The 26,521-nt window shown below is 38.3% G+C and overlaps 3 protein-coding genes across 12 annotated transcripts in view; all 3 read left to right on the forward strand.

The window, feature by feature from the left end:
• Positions 1–26,521, forward strand: part of LOC122618243 (rab11 family-interacting protein 4B) — a 42,805-nt gene that overhangs the window by 11,917 nt on the left and 4,367 nt on the right. For 5 of the 9 annotated variants that reach the window (XM_043794522.1, XM_043794525.1, XM_043794526.1 and 2 more), the window contains 2 exons: positions 9,866–9,904; positions 10,785–10,899. In XM_043794522.1, the coding sequence (XP_043650457.1) occupies positions 9,866–9,904; positions 10,785–10,899 (154 nt within the window). Of the gene's footprint in view, positions 1–3,031; positions 3,151–5,181; positions 5,298–9,865; positions 9,905–10,784; positions 10,900–23,891; positions 24,903–26,521 lie in introns of those variants that run through there. The other 4 variants (XM_043794521.1, XM_043794524.1, XM_043794530.1 and 1 more) reach the window with 3 other exon arrangements.
• Positions 785–1,745, forward strand: LOC122618245. Its single transcript, XM_043794533.1, has 2 exons — positions 785–1,107; positions 1,163–1,745. The coding sequence occupies exons 1-2, from the start codon at positions 889–891 to the stop codon at positions 1,658–1,660; spliced, it is 717 nt and encodes a 238-aa protein (XP_043650468.1). The 5' UTR covers positions 785–888; the 3' UTR covers positions 1,661–1,745.
• Positions 16,080–16,931, forward strand: LOC122618246 (peptidyl-prolyl cis-trans isomerase). 2 transcript variants are annotated; one of them, XM_043794534.1, is made up of 2 exons: positions 16,080–16,233; positions 16,326–16,931. In XM_043794534.1, exon 2 carries the CDS (start codon positions 16,326–16,328, stop codon positions 16,818–16,820), a length of 495 nt encoding a protein of 164 aa, XP_043650469.1. In that variant the 5' UTR covers positions 16,080–16,233; the 3' UTR covers positions 16,821–16,931. The 2 variants fall into 2 exon arrangements, with proteins under 2 accessions (XP_043650469.1, XP_043650470.1); XM_043794535.1 differs by having other exon boundaries at positions 16,129–16,233; positions 16,288–16,931.

Genomic DNA, 26,521 nt, shown 5'->3' on the forward strand with positions numbered 1-26,521 from the left:
AATTTATTTTTTTCGCTCATGCGATCGGAGGAAGTGAAGTGAGAGGGTCCAGAAACAGGTTTAACTTGCGGCAATTGTTTACTCTTCAGAATTTAGGCCGGCACTTTTGTCAAGTCGCGAATAAAATTTGACCCAAAATGAAACTCAGTCTGCTGATGCCATCGATTTTGGCACAATTATATGTACTGTTACTACTTTTAATCGTTTGCTTGTCATTAAACTACTTATGTAATCATTTATGCAGTACTGATCAATATCGATTAGCATTTCTGAGCAATACATTTATTTAATTAAATTTAGAAATCGGCACAAGTAATTAAAATGCTCTGCATCTAAGGCGTGTGCACATCAGTTAACCCCACGCAGGCCGTAAATTGTGGATGCTCTGTCAACTTTCCGGACCTTGATGTTCCCATGGCTTCTCCTCTTTTCGAGGCACCAACAACTTGGGCCAACTTGAATTTGTCATGCAAATGCCTTTGTTTTTGCTCAGCTGCTGGGAACATGTTTTTCCCAGTATCTGCACTTGGCATTCAACAAAGCTGCGCTGGGAAATGGTGGGGGGAAAATGCATTCAAGAACCGAGAACAATTAGGGAAAATTGTGGGAAGACGTTAAAGATCTGAACCTGCAAACGGAAAGGGAATGGGTGAAATTCTACACTTATTTCGCTTTAAAGAACTGGAGTAATTAACCATATATATTATATGAGCCACCATATGATATGATATAAACATTTATCATATGAGTAGGCTACATATTTTCAATCTAGCAACCAAAGCAAATGCCTTTCATTTCACATTTATAATCGTATTTCGCTCCATTTTGTTTTATCGGTGTAAAACAATCCAAATTTTTGATCCAAAGCAACAAAAATTGAGTCCTAAAATGTGGGAATATCGCCATGAAATTGATTTAGAAACATCGGTAAAGATCTCACCGTACTGCCATTCGTGGCCATCGGTGTGTTGGTTCACGCTGAAGGGCCTTGATTTGTGGAAACTTCTAGTGTGGGACAGATCCCCAACTTACCAGGTGATTTTAACGTTTTTGCTGATAGGAATTTCCTGGCTGATATTCAAAAGGTTCCAACGCAAGTGGAAAGATGTAAGTTAAAAGCGGAAAAACAAAGTAGAAGAGGTTTGATACGGTACTCCACTAGGTGCCTATGTCGGAGATTAAGTCGCTGAGAGAACGCGTTCAGTTTGTAACCCAGGATATGGCCATGATGCAAGATGCCCTAAATACGACCATAATAAACAAGCCGGCGGAGTTTTCTGACATTTCCACTAGCAGTAATGGCATCGATGTCTTGTATGAACCAGAGACCAACGCAAACGAAAAGTGTTTAGAATTTAACGAAATTGTAGAACCTTCCCCCCTCGAATTCGCAAACATTCGTGAATCCTATGCTCCAGTTCAGGAGGTAAATGTACAGCCGTCTGTGATTCCAGTCCCCGAACCTGAAGATGATTTCGTAGCAAAACTCAAATTGCGATTTAGTAAGAGAGTTCAGGAAAAACAAATCCCAGCCGTGAGCAAGCCCTTTATAAAACCGAAGCCCACGAAGGTGATATATGAAAATAAATTAAGTGTGGGGAAAAGAACTCTGCGTAAACGGCCATATCCATCTCTTTCGAAAATAGGATGGAAGGTCTAGATCCTTATTCAGCTATTTTGATATTGGAATTGGAATTGAAATTATAATGTAAGCAATTGTAATAAACTATTTTTAATGATTTGTATAAAGTTGGATTTGATATTCAGATACACGAGTATTCAGATGGTATTTTGCATTGAATAGCATGCTTTGATTCTATTTCATTATGGCCCTATGTTAACCTTGACATCTTGCCTTCGAAAGCGGTTTGCTTTAAGTGATTTCCAATTGTCTCTCGTGCTAATTTTCACCTATTTCATTGTGTATCTCGTATTTTCCCGAGCACAATTCACAGTTCCCAGTTCCCAAGTCGCCGTGTTTGGCCCTCAATTAGCCTTAAAGGTGGCCGGCTGCCTAATCGAGGCAGTTTCCAAGCCACTTTGCGGGGGCCCAGCATTGCTGGCACTTAGCAGTTGGCTTGCATTTCTTGGCTAATTGGCAGACTTGGCGACAATTTCCCGTTTTTGCCTGCATGTATTTGAATTATTTGGCAGCTGAAAAGCGCTTGAAAGTCCGTCTGTCGCCAATTTGGCTTCGCTCTTAGGTAGTTGGCATCTTATAGATACAAGAGAATGTTTATTGTTGGCCAGATTTGTTGATGTTGTATGGTTTTAGTTTTAAGTATCGCCGAACAACATGTTGGCAGCCAACAAGTTGCGTGGGAAAGTGCAGTTCCTGCACAAGAGTTGCCAGATAAAAGAGAAAAACATTACTATCACTAAAAACTTTTGAGCATAGTAATGAGCCTATAAAGGTTGTCTAAGGTGGCAACACGCAAAATAATGATAAAAAAGATTAAATAAATCTTAAATAATAAATCTAACATCAGTTTATTTAAAAACTGTTTCATAATGAAACCATAGCATTAAACTACTTCTATAATTCAAAAAATATATATTTCATGATATATGTGGAATCATATTACTGGATGCTTAAAGAAAAGAAGGATATTTTCCTTTTTAATTTAAAAAGAGGAATACAAAATATAAGGATCTATTATGAATAACTTGTCATTTTCTCGTATTTTTAAAGAGATAAATCTTTCAATATAAAGTAGGTATATTATAAACTAAAGAACTTTGTAAGTACCCTCTTTTAGCTATGAACCATAACTATAACTACAAACTGTAACTATTTTAGACTGTCTGGCCAGTTCGAACTGCAACTCTTGGCCTGCTTTCCGTTTTGTTTATTATTTGGCTTGTTGGCTGGTTGGTTGGTTGGCTGGTTGGCTCTCCCGCTTCGAACCTGTTTGTTGGCCGTCTTTGAACGAGCAGGCGGCTAAAAAGTCGGAATGTGGTTTTCGGTTTTAGTTCGAACCTCGCTGTAACCGCGTGCGGATGTCAGGAAATTTCTGTCAACGTTCTGGTCCGATTTGATTATTTATTAATCGGCCGAGAGTCTGTGACTGGTGTTCGGTGTTCGGTGTTCCGGTGTAAAACCGAATAAAAATCATACAAAATTCCGCCGCCTCCATTGAGAAAACCAAAGTATGTGAAAGTGTCTGTGTGTGGCTGTTGTTTATATCTGTGTACATATATATATTTTTTTGGGGCCCCAGACAACGCGTCGTATGCGAAACGTTTGTGCAAATAGATTTAATTGTGTGTTTTTTTTGTCGGTTTTGTTTTTGGCTGTAAATTTCGCTTTCCACGGAATAGAAAACGTTTTTAATTCGAGCTGCGCGCCTTTATGAGATTTCGTACATAGTTTTGTGCTGTAGTTTACACTTTGGCAATTTACGGCGTCACGCCTTAATGACGTCCAACTACCATCATAATAGCCACAATAACACAACAACAAGCGCAGTCTTTGGCCATATACTGCACATTCCCATGCAAAATCGGCGGGTCTTCGCCGACTTCTCGTGCGTTATCCTCTCCTCCATCTCCTCCATCTGCGACATGTGTGTCTCTCGTCTTTTGCACGTGACTTTTCCCCGGCTTTCCACGGGCCCACGCCCTTTTGTGCTGCACTTTTCCCATGCATTCATCCAAATTAATGCCCCATTCGTACACAGACTGCCAAGAATGGTGGTTTAGAATGTTGTTACACAGGTATTCCACTTCGAATAGGTTTTTATTCGTTTCCAAAAGTGCTGTATAAACTATCATTTCACATAGTTGTAAACTGTTAACTTTATTTTGTTACATAATTAAAAAAAATGAGTTCACTACCAAAACAATTCCTACTTAAAATCCACTTTATCTGCAACCCGGTAAACAAAAAGATTCCCTTGTTTCTTTACTCTTCCAAGAACATGTTTGTATGAATATGATAATTTCTTAAGCATACTAGCAGATTGATAAACAACTCAGAATCGGTGTTACTTATATTAGGCAATTTGAATTGTAAATTCGGAGAAAGTCGTTAAAATGTTGCATACACAAGTAGCAGTCTAGAGCTGTTCAAGAAGCTGCGTTTTACATAACAAATAAGAATTTTGAACTGCGATATTTGGATCTCTATCGATTTCTAATAAAGTTAATGTTTTAATCATTTCAACATTACACACTCATTTCCACACCTTTTATATCCAGTAACGACAGGGCCAATCAACTGCATCTCTGGATTGCGTTTGTATCTGAAAGAGTAATCGACTTTTTGAAGCGGGCCCAAAGTGCGTTCGTTTCCATCGATTGCCACACTCACCGCATCTTCAACTCGGCTTTCTAGCGTTTTTAGCCATTTTCAGCCCTTTGCTGTTCGCATTGTCGAGAGGCATCAATCAAAATCGAATCAGTTTTATATAGCCTTAATTATCCGGAGAGCAGCCATATAAATGCGCCCCATCGGCAGCCACACGATTTCATTGCTAGTTGGTCAGTGCAGTCGAGAGTGCAGTTTTGCCGCGATTTTCTTTCTTTTCTAGTTTCGATTTTCGAGTTTTTGAGCTTTTGCGTTTGACTTCGTTTTCGATTTCGCTGGCAGTGATCGTTTAACGACGTTATCAGAGCGATTTCCAGCAGCGTGTTGGCTAGATATTAACCATCCCATCCCATCCTCTCATCGAGTGCAACAATTGCGGCTTGGGGCTTGGACTTGGATGTTCGGCTTGAGGAGACTCGTAATGAAAAGTGAAGTGTGGCTGGCGGATCCGTCAATTGCGAAAGTGTGTCTAATTTGCCGATGATGAGTGCGAGTGCGTTTTCTCGAATGAAATTTCCTTTTTGCGGCAAAATAACGAGCTGCCAATTGGCCGAACGGCTCATAAACCAAATCAAAAGTGAAGCTTATGGAGGTGCAAATAACTGATGTACCAGTGTAAATAGTCACACATCTTAAAAGATCTTAAAAAATACGTTAAATTGATCAGTTTTTTGCATGCTTCATATTTGATTTAACAACTTCGTATTACCTTTACTCATAAAGAAATTAGCAAACGAAGTCAAGCCTTTAATCTTATCAAAAAGATAATAAAGTACACGCTATCGGTTTAAATCAACAAATTAAAGTCAATGACGTCCACAATGCGGCCAATGGCATTTAAAACTGATAACCAAGTGAGCTAACCCAACGATCCAAGATAAACATCTTCATAAACAATTGAGCAAAAGCAAACTGATCTCACCTAAATGGATGATGAATATTTTGAGTATTTTCCCTATGACCGCCGTCGCAGTCATTTGAGAGACATGTGCGTATTAAAAATCCTCACTAGAAATCCCTCACCAACTTGTAACTGTTGCACTTAGCTAAATTCATGTTGTTTGCTATGTTTACTCATATTAAATTTTCAAGAAAGCTCGCCAGACACGCCCACCACAAGTTGGCCGAAGAAGCCAACGCCCACATGTCCATAAATACTTTCACTTGTCCGGCAACAAAAGACGACATTACTACTTCATATTTTCTGTGACTAAGGGCATTATTTCTTTGGAAATCGCAACAATCGCGACATTTCTTGACCCCCAGCAGTGTTTTGTACCGCTTCTCAAGAAAATAACTGAAGCACAACGAAATAGTTTGGGTAAAAGTTTTTTATAAGTAGGCAAAACCATTTGGGACAAGTTTTGGGTTTTAACAATAATTCCAAAAAGTGTACTTCCTTTTTGATTTATGAGTTGCGTAAATCTAAACTTTATAGTTCTTGGTAAAAAAAAAACATAAAAATAAATTCACGTCTTATTTAATATTATCATTTAGGAAAATAGCAAAAACGCATAATTATATTGTTTTTTTTGGCAATCTCCTCTCGAAATCTTTTTATATTGCCGCCCTTTCTCCGGCTCTCTGGAACTTTAATGAACACCTTACCGCTTCTTTCCATAATTTAATTATGCACAAAAATCTGACAAGCAACCAGATTCTCTCGTAACTAGACAAAACCAGTCTAGAGTGCCCAAAAAAATAGTTGTTTTTAATAGTTTCAATTAGCCGAGCTTCCCAGGCGCCTAATGAGCGGTTTTCAACCAGCGGCACCTGCAGAGGCGGAGCGGCGGAGGGGCGTGGCCAGGTGAGTGGGCAAGGTGTGCTTCACCCTTTGGCAAGACAGCTGAGACTGAAACTGCTGAAATAGTAACAGTGAGTCCGAATCACAAAATCACAAAACCACTGTGCAGTGAGGCGTTTCGCCGTGAACAGCGATTTCTGCAATAGAAAACTTGATTTGGGCAGGCCGAAAAAAAGCTTCCGCCAGATTATGTGGGTCAATCTCACCTGACGGGGACAGGTGTTTGTCTAACTTATTTTTACCCTGTTTTTGTTTGCCCTCCTTGCTTTCCTTCTTTACTTTTGCATAATCCGATCGTGATTGATTGACGTGCTCGGAGGATTGGCGCGAAAATATGAGACATAAATTGCACTAAAGAAAGACAGGGAAAACAAAGAGAAATACTGAAAATAGTAGAAACTCGAGGGGATAATGGAAATAAACACACAAACTTGACTGGCATCCATTGTCTGTCTTCTGTTATTGTTTTGAATTTTAAGTAGTTAAGTTAAGTTCAAGAAACTTTTGCCACCTTTACTTTACTTTACTTGGTTGATTATTTAATTTCGGAAGGCCCTCAAACTGGAGATCATTAAAGTTTGACTTTTACTTTAATTTGCGTCGAGCCTCGTAACAAGTACGGCAAACTGGTTGCCACTTCTGTGTAAAGAGTTAACGCGTTATGAGACGAGTTCCTCTGTCAGGTGCCTCAAGTTGTGGAGAAGGGGCTTCTCCCCGCTTTCAATTAACAATTTCCTGCTAAAAGGCGCAAGTGACGTACTCAAAGGTACATAGTTAAGTGAATTTAACTGATTCGCTTTTTTGCCATCTTCGTGTGAGACGATCTGTCATCAACTCGAGATATTTATCAAATCAGTATTACTAGCTATAGTTTGTTTTTAAGGTGCCTCTCCATTTACCTTTCATCTTTAGTATCTAAGTCTCTTTTAAAATCTGATTTATTTTTACAACAAATAATAGTCCCACTTATTAGCCAAACTACATGTTAAACGTTAATCTATCTTGCACTGATTGTGCGATATATGTATTTATTAGTAAAATATATTTCGTGTTGAATAGAGTTTTTGTTCTATAATATAGCCATGTTGCCATTACATTCCACTTGTTGCTGGTTATACAATCGAAGTACATAGGCCCACAAATAACTATGGAAAATTACATAAATAAATATATGTATGTTTATATTTGGTTATGACTGCGAATCATTCTAAATAACAATTGAAATACCTTTCCAAAGCTGCCACTCCGATTTTCGTGACCCCTCGCAAGGGTCAGCGAAGCGGAACGCATTGCGAGAGGGAATAGAATTGGAGAGGAAATTGAATTGAGGGTGGAGGGTAGGGAAATGAGCTTGCAATGAGTGGTAGAATGGGAAAAAGCGCTTGGTATTCAACAGGTGTTTCCCAAAATGCCCTCACTGTTTTTACCCAACCATATGCTAATTTCTTTAAACATTAATACTGCATCCTTTGATTTATTTTCTGTGAAAATCATGTAAAGAATCTTTAAAAGGCCCCAAAACGATACAATTGAAGTAGAAATGAGTAAAAAGGAAACCGCTGCATGATTTCCGGTCAGAGTCTCGCATTTCATTGAAATTTTCAAGCACTCCCGCTCCGAAATTCAAGGTTACCCAAATGCTTAAAACTGATTCAGTAATTCAGTAAACTCAGACTCCACTCCCCTTTGGAACCCCCCTCCCCCGATCGACACTCCTCAAAATACTGCCAACGACCTTAATCATATTTAAACAGTTTTTTTTTTTGGTTGCTATAGAGATTACATGCCATTGCCTTGATCGTTTTTTGTCTACAATTAACTGTCATTTTTTGATAGGTTATTTTCTTTTTCTGGTTGCTTTTATGTGGACTTTTCGTCGTGTTTAATGTGAGCAAACAAAAAATTAACAAAAAAGTAGTTTGCCTTATACAAGTTAATTTTGTATTTTTAATATCTTAATACCTTAATTGCTTTGCATCACATAAAACAGTCAAATGTAATAGTGCCAATTGCGTAAAGGATTTTAATATTTGCGAACTGGTTTATATCAAGGTTAATAAATACTTGCATTTATTCCATAGGTTTTTCTTGAATTTCGCAGATCAGTTCTCATTTATTTATTATTTGTTGACAGTCCCAGTTGAATACAACTTTTGAGCGCTGAATAACCGGCTTTTGTAGCTGGACGAGTGTAGAGTTGCAACTTTTCGGCTGCCACTTAATGTCAACTTCACTTTGCATCAATAAAATGCCAGCCGGACCAATGAGTCATAAAACGCGGCTATCCAACTAACCGCAAATATTTTTGCATTTTGTTGCATTTTCTGCTTCTGCTTTTTGGCTGGCTGAAGTTGCGCAACATTTTGCAGCAGGTCCACTCAACACTTTTTGGCTCTGGTCAATTTGCAATAATTTGCTGGCTTGTTTTGGGCATTTTTTTGAATTTTTTACGAGCACGCAACTTCAATTTGTATGTTGCTCTTTTACATAAAGCAAATTAAAACATAAAATAAAGTTGCGTTCGTACAGTGCCATAAACCCAGATGAGTTAGATTTTCATAAATGTCTTTTGTGTTTTTTTGTATTGTTTTTTAGCTCAACTACACTCAAAAGTGGGCTAATGAGTTCAGTTGGGGCCGAAGTGAGACATAAAGAGTTGAACGAAAAGTGGAATATCTAACGTTTTGTTTGCAAACTTTTCTGGCTTTGCAAATTGTGCTCAGTTTCTTGTTTTCAATTTTCCAAAACGGAAACTTTTTGCGGTTTCCATATCTACGGTTTTATGGCCCGGTCTCACTAAAATCCAAACATTTTCCATGAATTTGCCATGTGAGATCACCTCAGATGGAAACCGCAAATGCTAAAGTAAACAAAATAGTAACAAATACAAGTTATGTTATAGTTATGTATAGTTTGATTAGCATTTTGTTTGTTAGTGCAATAAAACCGCGCATTAATTTCTATTAATATTGTATTAATATATCTTAATATAAACTATGGTTTTTTTATGTTCGCGTATAATAAATCTATATATTATATTTGTTTAAAACGCCTACCAACAAAAGCATACAAATAAATGAAGACACTTTTCCGGCATTTTCCTTCTCCTTCATTTGGCTTCCATCAGTCGTAGTTGCAAAATGTCTCCCACCTTTGACCCATTTTCCCGATATGCACTTTAGACAAACACACATTTTCCCCCGCTTTTCCACTTTTCCACTTTTACTCGAAATTTAGTCGTCTACGTCGCTGTGTCTTTTGAGTCTCTTTTATCTGTCTACATCCACATCTTTCGCAATTATTTTGTCTTTGACGTTTCTTTGCTGCTACAATTTCTTGGCTGCATTTCGGCTTTTCCCATTTTTGTTTTTTTTTTTTGTTACCTGTTCGCGTGGGTGGCGCATTTTTGTTGTATTTTGGCTGCTACAATTGGAAGTGTTGTTGCCTTCATTATCACGTGTTTGGTTTCTTTTTACTTTTGTTTGGCTGCCTGCGTCAAGTTGTTATTCAAGTTGCCTTTGTAGGTAATTCCTTTTTTGTTGGCCATTCAATGCCAGCTAATTTATTTGCATTTCGAATTGCTGAAATTTCTTCTTTTCCACTTTGAAGGGCTTCTATAGGTTGCGGTTCGTTTAGGCTTAGGGTTAAGTTTGTATTTATCCATTCTTAGTGGTTTCTTGGTTTTTTGGTGGAGTGCAAAAAGTATGTTTAATTATACTAATACTAATCTATGCTTTGTTTGTCTTTTTCAGTTCCGGCCGCAGACAGATTAGTTCAAATGCCTTAGCCAGGTGAGTTAACTACTTATTAATAACATTATAACATAACAACCAAAGAAATGAAATGTATGAATTTATGGGTGGGTTCTTAATACTATGCTGTTTTTAAATACTACAGCAGACAAACGATATTTTGCTGTCCAAAAAGCATTTTAAATTTAATAATAAATCTTTTAAGATGCTTATAAATGGTTTTTTAGTTATTTTATACTTTACATTTTACATGCATAAGTTGGAATGGCTAGTACATGGGCAGCACCAGTCTCGTTATTTGTTGGCAGCTGGCATGGCAGTTGCCGAAAAGTATGCCGCACATTTTGAATTCGCCTAACGTGCTTACATTCTGTTACAGTTTGAGATCTATTGCGCAGTGGGTTAAAGTCTTTGGTTTTGCTGTATATCTCAATTGACAGAACGAAATAGAAGGTTCAATATAATATTTTGTTAAAAAGGTGCTAGTATTAAATGGAACATCATTTTAATTCCATTTTAAGTTAAAAATGTGTTACTTTTCCCCTTGCTTTGTCATTGTTTAAGTTTTTCGCCGTATACTCGTACATGGTGAAAATATCTGAGACCTGCACCAATATTATTTACATACATTCATGGTTAATGTTCCGAATAAGAAATGTCTACATTGTCATGTAAAAATAAATTTGAGCGAGGCGAATTCAAACAGATTTAAAGTTTAATTTAACGGCAAATTCGGCCAATGTATTGTTCTAATTTAATAAATTGTGTCTTTTTTTGGTTTTAAAAATTAAAAAAAAAAAATCAATTTTAAAAGATAAATTATAAATTTATAGAGGCTTTTTGTTTTGTACTAAGATGTTCACTCTAAAATAACTAAACAAATATTGATTAAATTAAATATAAACTCAACTTGTTTCAGCCAACTCTATAGATCATCGAGCTTTAACTCATCGGGCCGTAGCTCCAACTGTGATACAACTGAAGACATGTACAGCGACATAAGCTTGGAGAATCGTCATGACTACGATTATAGGGTAAGTGCACCGATTACACGAAGCGCCAACAATCATTATAATTAAATAAATCCCAAGTAGTAGTACTAAGTTCTCCTTTTTTTTAAAAAAAAGGTATGTTTCGTATTGCTTTGCTCAGATAATTAGATGTCGTTAAACCATCAATTCAAATAGTTTTCTCGGATTATAACACATTTTGCTTGCACAATTCGTTTTCAAAGTCTTCGCATTAGATGGCGAAAAATTACGGAATAGATAAATAAATGTACCGTTGCATGAATTGGCAAAATATTGTCAATGCTTGATATTTCATCAAAGAAATTGCCGATGAAGAGATGTAATCTGCACTTGAACCTAATTCGCAATCGCAAAGTTTATTTCCCAACATGTGTGTGAGCTTGAAAATCATTTTCATTGAGACGGAATTCCGAAAATGTTTTCCACGCTTGTTGGGTGGAAAACAAGAAAAAAAAAACTACCAAAATCCATGGAAAAGTGAATTTGTGACTTTTCACTTTGGATCTTCGGCCGCAATGAAATCAAACGTGTTTTCTTTCTTTTTTCCCTCAATCGCTGTGGCAGTCACCTTCGCTGGTATTTTTACTGGGAGTTCGTGGCCACTTGGCAGGTGAAATTCAGTGCTTTGGTTTTGTGTAGGTTTTCGTTGTCGTTGTCTATCGCGATCTCTGCGGATCCAATGCGATTGTGCTCCGCCGACTATTATATAAAGCGAATAAAGCAAAAGCATTTCAGCAGGCTCTCCTCCGCAATTGGCCATGGCCATTGGGGGATTGGGGGAGTGCATTGGCGCCTCAAGGTCATTGAAATTCACTCAGCCTCCGCCGGATCAGCGTCGATTAGATTTTCCACTGCCCATGTAAACGCTCATTTGATTGAGTGCCAAAGAGGTCGGGAAATCATCGCTGGCTGCAGGGTTTATTTTCGCTTTTCCTTGTGGGAAGCGTCGGAAAAATATGAGGAAGAGTTCGATACGTGTGTGGTTTTCGTCGATTTCTGAAATGAATACGTATGTGCATACTTCAGTTCAAAGTTGATGTATGTTCAATATGTTTATGTTTGTTACTATATTTACTTTTCTGCAGTTTAACAAATAAAGCATGAATTAATTTGTTCACTTCTTGTACAGTTTCAATAACAAAAGGCACAAAAGCTTTCTTTGCCATCATTAGAAACTTTAAGATTTCCTGAAAGAAAGCCAGCAAAATAAAATCAATTGCTAGAAGTGCACACGCATAATGGTGATACACACAGGTGCAAAATTGCTTTCTGCATAATTGCTCAAAATAAACAAATAAAAGAAGAGTGAATGAAGTAAAAGTCGCCACCACAAAAGGAAAGGTGGAAAAGCGCACAGGAAAAAACAAAAGGAGAGAAGAAAAAACACAAGGATTGAAAATGATTTTTGCGAAAAATCTCACGTACGAATCAATTTTTAAACGCCCCTGTGCGATTGTTCTTTTTTATGCAACAGGCCAACGGGAAACGGAAGTGGGATTCGCAGAGGGGGGAGGGGGAGGGAGGGACTTTTGGCCAGGTGAGAAGCAGGTGGAGTTGGGCCAAAAGATCATTACGAGTCAGAGAAGTGCCTCGCATTTCGCTTGATTGTTGTGTGAAACTGAGCGCGGAATACGAAATGAGTTGCGAGTGGAAAAGCGGATGGCTTTTTAAGAAAGAGAATGTACTTTACTTCTATATGAAAACAAATATGTTGAAATCTAAACGGTAGAAGTATTTGATTGCTTGAAAATATATTCCTCTTACCTATTAGTACTAAGTAACAAAATAAAAGTGGTATTAAAATCTTAAAATCTTTAGTTTTAACCTCTGTCTGAAAGTGGACTGTAAACTGGAAAACTGAAGAAACTTTCCACATCTCACCTTGGCCCGATGCCCAGGAAAGTGTTGAGCGTATCCAAAAAGATTTTCACTGCACCAAATACGATTTTCCATTTAATTCTTCTTTCACTACAGCTGACCCTAATTTCTGCACCCCGACCACCAGTTGTTTTCAATGCTCCGCTGGCTTAATTAAGCTGAGGTCACTCATCGGAATCTCAATCTAATGCGGAAGAAAAGAGTCCAAAGAATCGCATTGGATTGAATTGAAGTTTGGGTTGCGTAAGTTTGGGTTGCTTTTGGGTTGGGGAGATCTTGACATGGTCTTCCCAGTTTCCTAGTTTTCCCAGCGCTGTCAGAGGTTGATTAAAATCTGCATTTGTCTCGGCAGCTCTTTGCAGCTGTTTTGCATCGTCGCATTTATGCAATTATAACTGTAGGCAGGCCCAAGACAATGCCACAATTGCAATTTGTTCAATTGTCAGAGTTGGCAAGAGATGTGGCTGTGGATGTGGGGATGAATCTGTTTTATTTTCTTGCCTTAAAACTCGTACATGCACAAGTGGAGTATCTGCGCTGACGACACCACTTGAAGTTGCCCAAGCAAAATGTTTAGGATTTGGTAATCACTCGAATTGAATATCTTCCAGTGGCAATATACACATGTGTATATATCTACGCCACATTGACGAAGGCGTCGACTGGAAACAGCCACCTACAAGGCATCTCGCCAACGAAAGACTTCCACCAGGTGTCTGGCTAATAGAATGCATAAATATAGAAAATGGAATACAAATGAAGCTGCAGTCAGCAGGAAGGAAACAAATATATTCAAAGTGCGCGGAAAATAACTTACCATTTGAATTTATGGAACAACAGCATATATGCCATATATTTACCTGATTTACTTACTATTATGAAGTTAAAAAGAATTTATTTGATTTGACTTCAAGCTCGCACTAGTCACACGCTTTTCCAAACTTTGTGAGCTGTTTCAAAACAGTAAAATTACACTCCCATGATAATATGACTAAGCAAACCAATTTCTCTGTCATTCCGACCAATTAACCTGCCCCTTATGGACTTGCATCATCCATCCAATCGCAGCAATTTCAGCCCATTTGGGTTAAACGCTTTCGTCAATGCCTTTGAGTATTTAATTCCGTTTTTACTTTGGTATACTTTAAGGAGCATTTGCATTAATTATGATAATTGCAATGTTTATGCTTCAATTCATTTTCTGTCTGTCTGTGTGTGTGTGGGTTTTGTCTCTTTGTCTTTGGAATTTCGATGGTTTCTGGGTCAACGTCACATTTGGGTTAAAAATTGATTTTCGTTTATGGCTTTTACACGCGTTTTTCGTATTATTTTTGTATTTTTCCTCCATATCGCATTCGGCTCGGCTTTATGCTTTTTATGTTGTGCCGGGCCTCGACTTCTGATGGTCTGATGGTCTTAAAGGTGGGCGTCAAAGGTGCCAGCGAAATTGTTTAATCGATAAGACGACCCTAGCAGGTGGCGAATGGAACGAGTGCCACGAACCGCTAGACAAAATCCATTTTCAGTGGCTTTTTTTATAGAGTGTGGTGGGTGCAGAAATCGTTTTTCTTTGCCGCTTTTCAGTTGATGGATCGATCGGCGATAGCTGGGCAGTGGGAAAATATTTCTTAAGGTTTTCGTGCCATTTTTTACGCTATTAAAAGCGGTATTATTGCATTTCCTAGGCAAAGTTTAATACTTTTTTGAATTATGACTTTAGTTGTTCTCTGGGTTCTTGGTTCTTCCCCATTTGTTTGTACTTTTATGCCCACATCCTGTGAAAAACATTGCTTGACATTAAAATGGCTCTTGTGCTGACATTACATTCACCTCGTTTCCATATCCATTATCTTGAATTTTGCTATTCCAAATCTAATAATAATTCGTTCTTTATTTTCCTCTACTTCCAGGTAAGCAAAACAATAGCCAAAAACAAACTACCTCGGGCACTCTTATCTTACCAATTCCACTTGGTAAGTGCTAAAACGAACCCACAAAAGTGTTTCTTGTCTGCCTTTTATCTAAGCTGAAAAATCGCCCGAAGAATTGGCCATAATGTGAATTTATGTTCCCACACACACACACACACTCTCATACACATAGGCGCCTCTTGCCTGTTGTCTGGGGGCGTGGCAGTGGGAGCAGTTGGCAAGTAGAAATCCTACGCTTTCCATTACGTCATGTTGGCTTTCCGTAAACTCGCATTACTCTTTTACTTTTCGCACAAGGCTGTCCAAGGCGAACGGGGCGTTACATTAATGGGTAACTAGTCAAAACGAATCGAATCAAATCGAATCGAATCGAATCGCATCGGGTTCGAGTTCGAGTTCAGCTGGGGCTGCACTTGTCTTGGCCAACTATGGACTGTATCTTGTCTTGTCTTCGCTATTTGGTCGCACCACAATTTATTACAAGTAATGAGACAGTGGAGCGTCGAGTTAACAATTACGGCCTACGTGCGAATTACCTGCTCTCGCGTACTTCTTTACTAAAATCATCTTGAACTTTTGGCATTTTGTAGTGAGGTAATCAAAGGGTTTTGCAGTAGCTTGTTATTAATTTTTAAAATATTATCGAAATATATCAAAAATGGTTGTTTAAGATCAAGTGAAACTCATTACAAAGTTACAATATAACACTGTGCTATATTTATATGTCCAACTTACTTTGTTAAACTTTGTGTTTACAACCTTCTTGGTTACTAGCCAATCTTATCGTACTTCAACCTTCCTTTAGTTTCCCCTTATAACAATTATCATGTACATAGCAATTGTTGTCTTGGCAACTAACTAAACCCTGCTCTTTGATATACACACAAAAGGTGGCAAACACAAAAAATCGCAATACAAGAGTTTTCAAGGAGTGCTGTGCGTTCATATTGACAACAAACAAATGAATAAAATTAAATGCAATAGCAACTTCTTAAAAACTTGGCTTATTCTCACAGTTTTCGAGCAAAACTCGTATTTGCTTTGGCATATCAATATTGACTATATTTTTGCCCAATTATGCAAACATACGCTTATAAAGTTTGTACACAACTGCAAATGAAAGGTAAATACTGCCGGCTTTAGAGGTATCTTGATCTGCGAGTTTGGCGTTGATTAAGGCGGCAGTTAAACAAATTAGAAGAGTAAATAAGTAAGTGAGTTTACGCAGTGACACGCTTAAAAGTAGCTGAAAGTCAGTGGGAGTCTATAAGGATAATCTTACTTAAAATATCCAAATATTCCACTTATAAAAAATCTATTAAAATTGTGAAAAGCCTGCTTTGATGCATTTTATTATTTTGCTCCTGGACTTCATCAAGAAGGCTGTGGAATGAATTTCAACTAGCTCCAACTTCAGATCCCTGAGTAGCCCAGCAAATAGGTCAGTTCAGTTTCAGCTGTTCGACTGTAAGGTTCTCTTGAAAGTTGTTTCATTTTTCCTATCAAGCTGTCACCACCAAGTTATCCGGTAAATATTTTTCTTGTTTTTGAACAAGGCTTCGTTCGATTTTAAACCTAATAGATCTGGCTTTCCTACGTAAATTCTCGGCATTTGCGAAGATGTCGTTGCCGCGTGTTTATTTCGATATAGCCGCGGGAGGGGAAAAGGTCGGCAGAATTGTGATGGAACTACGTTCGGATGTGGTGCCCAAAACGGCGGAGAACTTCCGGGCCCTCTGCACCGGAGAGAAGGGCTACGGCTACAAGGGATCCCCCTTCCACCGCGTGATCCCCAATTTCATGTGCCAGGGCGGTGATTTCACCAATCAAAACGGCACTGGCGGCCGCTCGATCTATGGCAACAAGTTTCCCGATGAGAACTTCGAGCTAAAGCACACGGGAGCCGGTGTACTTTCGATGGCCAATGCTGGGGCCAATACCAATGGCTCCCAGTTCTTCATTTGCACCGGAAAAACCACCTGGCTGGATAACAAGCACGTCGTGTTCGGCAAAGTCGTTGAGGGAATGGAGATCGTCCAGAAGGTGGAGTCCTACGGTTCGCAGGATGGAAAGACCAGCAAGAAGGTCATCATCGAAGATTGCGGAGCCCTTTGAAGGGAGTCAATACATTAAAATGCATTGATGTACTGTCAATACTCTAAAAACACAACACTAAAAATCCCATTTTCCAATAATTGCAAATAAAAGGGAGCATAAATAAAGGTATCATGCTGCGTAATGTAGTTTTTGCAAATTGACGCAACATGCTGTCGTTTATTAGTTCAATTATTTATGTGGAGCGGCCTGAACAGCACAGTTCCCTGACTCATTTTCTTTGATTTTCCTTTCCATTACTTTTAATTGACTCAATTCAGTTCAAGAGATGCTCGCATATGTCGCTTTTGATTCTTTCCACTCGATTCTCGTTCTGTCGGCCATCACCTTTCCCTCAAGCCTTTCTATCCACTTTACTCGAATGCACTTTGCAAATGTCTATTAAGTCACTTACACTGAAGAAAAAAATATCGAAAAAGACAAATATTTTGACCAATATAAATTTAGCTTTTATTGGATACTCAGTACTATTTTACAAACCTAAAAACACCAGGCTTACTATGTAATATAAATAGTACGAAGCAACCCAGTTTTTTTTTCTCAAGTGCATGCAATACGAATTTCCAACACTGCTAAGTCGCATTAGTGGAATTTTTCTGTTTCGTTCGTTTTGCTCTGGGGCTCTGTCTTTTTTTTTGTTGTTTTTCTTTTCGTTATTTTTTCGGGCACCCAAAACAAGTCGCGGCTTCTGCCGACGTCGACCGAGGCAGCGGCAGCAACAGCGGCAGCGGCAGAGGAGGTGCCGCGACTTGGCGCTGGCTTTGCAGCGCTTTCCTCTCTCAGATTGCATTTAACTCTTGCCGCGTTCACAACACTGGGAAAGCGGTGCGAACGGGAACGGTCGCCCTGTCTCGCTCTCTCTCTCTCTCGCGCTCTCTCGCGCGGGTGTTTTGTTGTTGGGCAATGCAACTGCCAAGGAAAAGGAAAATGCTGAGGAAAATGCAGCTGCTGCCGCTGCTCTCCTGAAGCAAAATAGCCGAAACAAAAAAAGGTTTAAAATGCAAGAAAATTAAGCCAAAATTACCGCTATTCGTGTGTGTTTTTTTCTGTGTTACTTTTTATCGATCGCCATCGCTTATCAGCTGTGTCAGGTGCCTTTGGCTCATTAAACGCTTATTTAAGGAAAAATGTGAAATCAAAACAAATGCGCTAATGACAGGGTCTGTTGTGAAAACCCATCATGTTTCTAATTTTCATAGCCTCTGGCGAATGTTGATTGCTTGATTGATCTTAAATTGAAAAGTGCGGTTGAACAAGTCTGTCAAGTGCTTTATCGAAAAATAAAAAATGGAAATCAAGTGTGGCATAAAATTGATAAATGATACAATAAATGGAACAAAATTAAAGAAAAAGCATTAAACTAGCTTAAAACAGTTCAAAGCAACTCGAACAGAAGGGGCAATGCAAATTGATGAAGTTATAAAAAAGGAAGATAAAACGAAAAAAGTGCAAAAACCGACGCAAAGTAAATTTTTTGTTTTTAATTAACAAATGAGGATATTTTGTTGTCTTGAATCTCTAGTAACGGAGACAATTTGTATATGTTTACATATGCATACATATGTGTATATTTTTTTGAAAGGCTCTCTAAACTCTAAACTCTAAAACTCTCAGAAAACCAATAAAATTAAAATTAAAAATCAAGTTTATTTATCCCATTTTTTTCGGTAGTTTTTCCATAAAAAGGGAATTAAATCAAGGGAATCACGCACAGCAGTTCCAAGTTCATTCATTATACATAGCTCGTATTTCTTAATTTCCTTGAGTAGGCATTTTCCGTACCGTTAAGTTTGGTAGGGAAATATTCTTTCATTAGCGATGGCTCGTCAATTAGTAGGCATATAAAGCTAACGGCACAGTGCCCGAGGCAGCGCTAGAAGAAGAAGACAACTGACCGGAACTGAAAACTCGCACTAAAAAACCAATAAGTAAAAGGCCTAAGGTAGCTACAACAACAACCACAAAAAGAACGGAACAGAACCTCTGATGACATCAACAAAAAGGGGGTGTACGAAAGAGATGGCACGAGATGGATGGATGGGGGCATTACCATCCAATCCCGCATGCGTCCCGTTACTCTTGCCTTTCGGTTCGTGTCCACGCTTACTCACTTGCGCTTTTATTCAGTGTAATGAGTAAAACATATATACATATATATATATATATATATGAATGGGGGCATTTGGGGAGCGGTTGGCTTGGGGTGAGCGTATAGAAATTCCTCGTAATTATGCGCTGACTCAAAAACCATATGTTCCAAATAAAAGAGGCGGGCGGGCAAGAGAATCACCCTCGGACATATGGCGAAAAACTTTTCCTTCGGGGGATCGGATCGCTCTCTTTCTTCAGCCCCTTGTCATTGCTATTGCCATTGCTCTTGTTTGTTGATTATTATTTTTCCTATTTATAAAGATTGCGCCTCCCCAAATTCGCTCTCCCAGTCTCTCAGTTTTCTCTCTATCAGTGGCGATTGCCGCCGTTTGGTTTGCCCCTGAATTTCTGGTTCATTCAGTTTGCTTTTCGCGTTTCGCGTGCTTTAATCGAATTCGGTTTTCTCCCCCGATTTGTGGCTGTAATAAAATACATAACACACCATTTTAAATAATCCAAAAAATTAGCTACTCACTTTTAAAATTGAAAACTGTTTGTGAGAAAGCTTAGCAGCACAAATCCTAAAAAACGCCTGGAAAATCAAAATGCATCGTTTGTTTTTGAACATATGCAAAACAAAAAAAATTGAAATTTAAAAGCACAATCGCATTAATTAAAAAAAAACAAGTATTTTTCAAGTTCAAAAGAAATGTATATATTTGATACACATCAAGAGGATCCAAAGTCTTTCTTGGAAATCATGAATATTTTATATAGTACTCGGCATTCCTGATCCAATTTCGCTAATCATTGTGTATTTTACAACCTTTTTTCTTGTTTCATTTTGTTGCACGAAAAGTGCACAGCAGCAGAGTAAAATTTGCATTTAATGAGCTCCTCCTCGTTCGAATCTTCCCCAAGTTTCACCCCTCCCTTCGCCGGCCATTGTATGCAAATCTTTTGATTTCAATTTTGTTGAAGAGTAGCTAATGATAATTTTCCTTTATGCTGCTTTTGATTGCCTGACTAGGGCGCGGAAAAAATGGTTATAAAGATATGATAATCCAAAAATAGTCGGCTGACAAAAAAGGAAAGTTTACTTCATTAGCAATTTGAGTTTAGTTCATTTGGAATCAGAGTTTTTCCTCTGTGTATTTACTGTACTTACATATTGTATTTTATTGTGGGTTTGCTTATGTTTCCTAATTTACTTAATTGATTGCTTATTTCGTAAATCAGCTTGGAAGCGATTGAAGTTCTTTGAAAACTTTTTCAAAAGTAAAATCTTTATCAGTCATGCCCTGCTTTTAATTGGCCCTCATATTGACCTTTATTTGAATATGTATGTGATAATGTGAAAATTAAGCTTTGACAAGGGCATCTTACCTATAAAAGTCGCCGAACGATTTGATAAGACTAAGAATGATTCAGTTTACTAGACTACAAAAGTAAACAGCACTACAAAAGTTCCAACTAAAAGAAAAGCAAACTTAGCCAGCCATTGCAGTTTCTGGTAATTAGAAACTAGACGGGTATATTCAAAACCCTAAGAACAAGAAAACAATGAAAATAGGGAGAGCTTGGAAAATAGCTGTACGACGGACGCGGATATGTAAAATTGTCTAGAATTCTGAATAAAGTCTGAACAAAAATAATTTTACGGTCTGTTGGTTCTACAAAACAGACGAAGAAATAAGAGAGGGTTGGCTTATATAATGTATAGATAACTGTGACTAGCACACTTTATGCCAGGAAAAAGAATGCTTTTATCTGTGTAATCTTTTGATAACTTCAAATATTTCCTATGCCAATGCAATTCTATATAATGCAAGTTAAAAACAATTTATGGTAGATCAGTTTGTGGCAGGAAACAGCTGTTGTGTGTCGCGACTTCTGTCTCTTTCCCTTCCCATCTAGCCCTCCTTGTCGTTTCTCGCCAGGCTGTGAAATGGGGTTAGCATGTTGTTTCAGTTTCACCTTTTAGTTCTTTGTCTTCGCGTGGGCGGTCGTCCGAAAGGTTTATTGCCATGTAAAATGCAACAACAGAAGAAATAATTGCGAATGCAAACGGCCAAACGCCAGGCTAAGAAATCGAGGTTAGACGGGGTAATTGGCACGAATTTGTTTGTTGCCAACTGGAAATATTGGAAGTTTTCTAGGGGTTCGTACGACTACGACTAGCCACTTAAATGTCGATTAGAATACATCAATGATGAGGGTCCGAAAGAAACTACCCACTTAAATGTTTATTAGAACACATAAATGTTGAGTTCTGTTCAACCAAAAACTTCTACGAGTAAACTCATCCCAATTTTGGAAGTTCAAGTGGTGAGATTCTATAAAGGAATGAAGTACAGTGATCATTTATGTGCTTAGATCGAATTAAACTTCTTGATTTGAAATTCCCCAAATGTTTTCCCCACAAATCTATTTATAATGCATCCTATCCCAACCAAAGCATGACTGGCTACCTCACCTATTATCGCCACAAATTTAAGCTATTTATGCTAAACAAGTCAATCTTTATGGCTCCACATAAATGCATTATCTGGGAACTCATAAACTAGAATAGTTCCCGAGCTGGCGCGTGTGCATCCAGAATGTAATTCCCCATTTAAACGCAGATATTTCATCTCAACCCCAAACATTCCTTCAGTTCGGATTTCAAGCGTTCGGCGATGAAAGATGCATCATAAAACGCGTCTGCTACTGCATAAAATTCCGAAAATATTGCAGTTGGAAATAGAAAATGTTGTTGAAGCGGCTATTTCACTTACTTTCAATTTTCATCATAATTTTTCCAACGAAACGAAACAAGTTGCACAAGATTTGTACGTCAGGGCCCGTTGCTGTTTTTATACCCGTTACTCGTAGAGTAAAAGGGTATACTAGATTCGTTGAAAAGTATGTAACAGGCAGAAGGAAGAGTTTCCGACCATATAAAGTATATATATTCTTTATCAGGATCAGTAGCCGAGTCGATCTGGCCATGTCCGTCTGTCCGTCCGTCTGTCTGTCCGTCTGTCCGTATGAACGTCGAGATCTCAGGAACTACAAAAGCTAGAATGTTGAGATTAAGAATACAGACTCCAGGGACATAGACGCAGCGCAAGTTTGTCGATTCATGTTGCCACGCCCACTCTAACGCCCACAAACCGCAAAAAACTGCCACGCCCACACTTTTGAAAAAGGTTTTGATATTTTTTCATTTTTGTATTAGTCTTGTACATTTCTATCGATTTGCCAAACAACTTTTTGCCACGCCCACTCTAACGCCCACAGACCGCCAAAAACTGCCACGCCCACACTTTTGAAAAAGGTTTTAATATTTTTTCATTTTTGTATTAGTCTTGTACATTTCTATCGATTTGCCAAACAACTTTTTGCCACGCCCACTCTAACGCCCACAAACCGCCAAAAACTGTCAGTGCTGAAGACTCTCCTTCGCACTTCCACTAGCTGAGTAACGGGTATCAGATAGTCGGGGAACTCGACTATAGCATTCTCTCTTGTTTTTTATTTTTTCAGTTGTTTGCTAGACAAGTTTTGTTGGTGAAAGTTGTTGTTGTTGTTGATGATGATGTTGCTTTTACGTTTGCCATGCTCCATTGACAAAATTGTCCACAGATCAATGAGTCTTGCGGTCAAGTTGTTTTCGATCATTGAGAGATTTGTGGTTATGGGCTTCAAAGCGATTCTCAAAAAGTGATTCAAAAATGAATAAATCGTCCCTTTTCCGTTTTCCAACTAAAGGAATACAATTTTTTATGTGAAGAAAATGGGTCTCATTTCTTAGCTGAGCAAACAAGTAAAACAAATAAATTCTAATTTATTATGACAAGCCACTTAAACCCATTTGACATGGGCAAGTGTGCAGAATTGTGTATTCTGCTCTCCTTCTCATTTTCATCTTAATTTGTATAATTCCCGTTTCTTCTGCTCTTCTGAATCACACAATTTATTATAAACAATTTAGCAAAATATGAGTAGATTCAAATTCATGACACATTTCCCCATGCTGTTTCTAGCGATGGATTGAATCATCGCTTAAGAAGAGACAGCAGTGAAGAGCAGAGACGGTCTCCGACTAGATTATGCAATTCTCTCAGTTACGCCAGAAGAATTGCATGCACCAACAGTTTTTCCTCTTCTTAGTCTTAGTCTTCTGAGGCTTCCATCCATTGCTTTGTTTTATCTACACGAAGTTCATCAATTCAACTAGAAAATTAAACTTAGCCAGAAGCCCAGAAGAAACCAAACCCAGTCGTGTAGAAAGAATGAGACTCTGTTCGGGAGAAGACTAGCTTGCAGAAGAAGACTGGAAAGACTGTCTTCGTGAATTCTCTTGCTTTGTTTATCTTTTTGCAAAGCGCACATTTCCTGCATGAAATACAGAAAAATTCTTTATGGTTTTCCACCATTCTCCGCCTTTGTTTCCAGACAGTTTCTTGCTCTGCTTTCTGCATCTCTCTTTTCTGCATGGGACCCATCCAAATCCGAATCTCAAACAATTACCTTTCAATTTGTTAAGAATTGTGCTAAAGGCCATCGCGATACAAAAGAAAAAATCATTTACAAAGCTTCTATGTTTTTTTTTTTGCAACTATTACGTTTGTGCATAATTCATTTAACTGCTTGAGGGAAAGAAAATTCTTTTGTTTACTCGGTGAACTTTGCTGGCAGTTCAAGAAACTCATTTTTGGAGATACAGAACGAAATTCGTGGGGGACAATCTGCTGGATGAGATCTGCTGAAGAATTGCTTTGATTATAATTATGCAAGGGGAATTTCTTAAAGAGACTTTTATGGGACCTCTAGATGCGCTGTACTTACTTTATTAAGAACAACCATAATACAACTGTAAACAAGTAAAATAATAATTATAACATACATTGAAGCCATTTTATGCAATTTGAATGCCACAAAGATTTTTCGGAATAGTGCAATATAAAATTCTTATGTATAAAATATTTTATTCAGCCAGAGGCAAGCCTAAATATGCCCAGAAAAGTGCCTTAAAATTAAGCGGAGAGATAGATGAAAACAAAGCAACACAAAAATATCTGAATTATGTGCCTACAAAACTAAGATAAAACAGTCTTCCCAAACAAATGAAACAAAAATCACAAAATAACTAAATAATACATCACAGTGCGTAAATATATGATAACAACAAAAATCAAAAGCATCAATCCAACGAGTGCCACGCCCCAGCAAATCCATTTAGACAAATAAGGAACAAAATTGCCCAAAAACTAAAACAAAAAGTAAATCATGAGTAGTCAACCTGCCAGCCAGCCCGATAGCATCGATTTAGCCTATGATATGTGGGCGGGCCAATTCGAGTTCGTAGGACCCACAAATCAGCAGAGCAACAAGAACAACAACAGCAACAACAACAATTTGAACAACAAGTGCAGGATCGGAGCGCAACAAAGTCGAAAACTATCTACGGATAGTCTGGAGGATCTGAATCTGAGCTTCAACACGAGCGCCTCGCAAAATCCGCTGAGCAACGCCTACAGTTTGGGAGTCACTGGCGGCGCTGGCGGCGACTACTGTGGCTTTGGCAAGCACCCGCCCATACTGATCGATCAGGAGACCTTTCTCAGCCTAAATCCAGCGGACTTTGAGGACATTGTGCCATCGAACTCGGAGCCCAGTTCGCTGGTGTTCATCGAAAATAAGCTGGAGACCAACAACAACAGCCTCGAATCGAACAACAATCATATCAACAACAATAATAATAATAACAATAAGATCTACAATTTGGAGAATCTGACAAGTAAATTCAATAATAAAACGAATAATACGAATACCAACGGTTTCAAATTGGAGAACCTGAAGAATTTCAAGAACAAACTACTCTGTGATTTCGAGGACACCAACAGCGGGGGAGGCGGAGGAGGTGGCGGCAGTGGAGGATCAGGACCTGTTGGCATGATGAACGGCGCCCTCAGCGCAGAGATCTGCGATAATCTCAATGAGCAAGTAAGCAGTGCAGTGCACCACTAATTCCCCCGATTCCGGGGCTAATTCCATCCAAAAGTTCAGGGTTCATTGGGGCTGATGACGCCCCCCGATTTTAGTTTGCATGTCATGACATCTAAGTGGTACATAGTATATGCGGTATGTCAATAATGTCCAGGCCGGCCATTCACTATAAATAAGCCGCAATTGAATGCAATTTGCTTTAGTCTAACTTTGAATAGCCTTAGTTCAACTGTTTTGCTTAGCTGTGGGAAATTCCAGTCCGATTTGACAAATCAATCAATTGCTACCTAAAAGATTTAATATGCTGGAAACCAACGAAGTGAGTTCAAGTTGAGTAGTTGATTTGAGTTGATTTCGGAAAAATGTTATGGAAATGTATTAAAAGGTTTCCGGCTTTTTAAATTAAATACAACTAAATTTAAAAAAGTCTTTAAGTATTAAACAACTTAACTACCGACTGAAAGTGTAAATATTTTCTTGACCATTTGTTTATAGAATGTTTTAAAGTTGTACCTATTTAAAAACAACCATGTGCTTCGATCTATTAGAAAATGTTGTGCATCACAAACTATGTTTACGATTTCCTTGACTTATTTACCTTTTTCAACGTCAAAACTGGGCCAAAAATAAAATTTCAAAGTCGAAGAACTTGTTGTGTTTGCCATATAATTTGCTAGACATCTGCTAACGATAAACAGAAAAAATACTATATGCTGTGCCAAATGAGATCATCGGTCACAAATCATCAGTGGGAAACGAAAGGAAAATCGAAAAAGACATTTTGAGAAATTAGTTGACGGACCCAAAATTAATGATACAAAAACTGTAACAAAATCGGTGATTAGCCGCGCAGGAAAAATGTGTCAACGAAAGTAACAGAAGCTGGTGTGGATGGAAAGAAAAGTTAGGAAGACCCATGGAGCTTTGTTTTCTAAGGCGATTGCTCTAGTTTCAGGGCAGTGAAGTAGAATATCTTTCCATAGGCTACTGATGCCACTCCCAGTACTTAATGCAATCAATTATAAAGCCTATTATTCCCCGTGGTCCAGCAAATGGGAGCAGCGAGTTTTCATGTGTAAACCACTGCGCTGGAGGTCATTTCTTTGCTTCTGAATGGCGATAAACCTCCGGCGGATGCTAGATTTGTTTACCATACTTGATCCACATAAACTAGTGGCGAAGCCCATTTGATAAATGAAACAATTGTGGGGCATTGTATCGCTGGAGGCGGAAATTGTGAGTGTGTGTTGCAAGTCAAGATTTTCATTTCCATTTGGGGTCAAAGCTAATGCCGATTTTAATGTCCGAGTGCTTTCAGCTCTTTCGGATTGTTTTTTAATTTGTTATTTACGAGCTGTTAACGTGTAAACTGTTGCAAGGTAATATTTGTAGAATAAGGCATGGTACAAATTTGGCTCCCAAAAAAACTGCCCAAGGTTTACATTTGTTATTACGAGAAAATCCACCCTAATAAATTTATAAAATATTTATTTTTAGGTCTTTTCTCTTTGAAGACATCTTACAAACCTTGTTCTTTCTCAAGTTTTTTTTCCCAAAATTTTCATATTTTCGGGCCAAACTTCACGAACCCCATAATATCTGTTCCGCATTTCCGC

The sequence above is a fragment of the Drosophila teissieri genome, chromosome 3L, assembly GCF_016746235.2.
Source record: "Drosophila teissieri strain GT53w chromosome 3L, Prin_Dtei_1.1, whole genome shotgun sequence".
NCBI lineage: Eukaryota > Metazoa > Arthropoda > Insecta > Diptera > Drosophilidae > Drosophila > Drosophila teissieri.

Coding starts and splice junctions, on each gene's coding strand:
- LOC122618245 (XM_043794533.1), top strand. CDS start 889: ATGTGGGAATATCGCCATGAAATTGATTTAGAAACATCGGTAAAGATC. Junction 1,108..1,162: donor TCCAACGCAAGTGGAAAGAT/GTAAGTTAAAAG, acceptor GTACTCCACTAG/GTGCCTATGTCGGAGATTAA.
- LOC122618246 (XM_043794534.1), top strand. CDS start 16,326: ATGTCGTTGCCGCGTGTTTATTTCGATATAGCCGCGGGAGGGGAAAAG.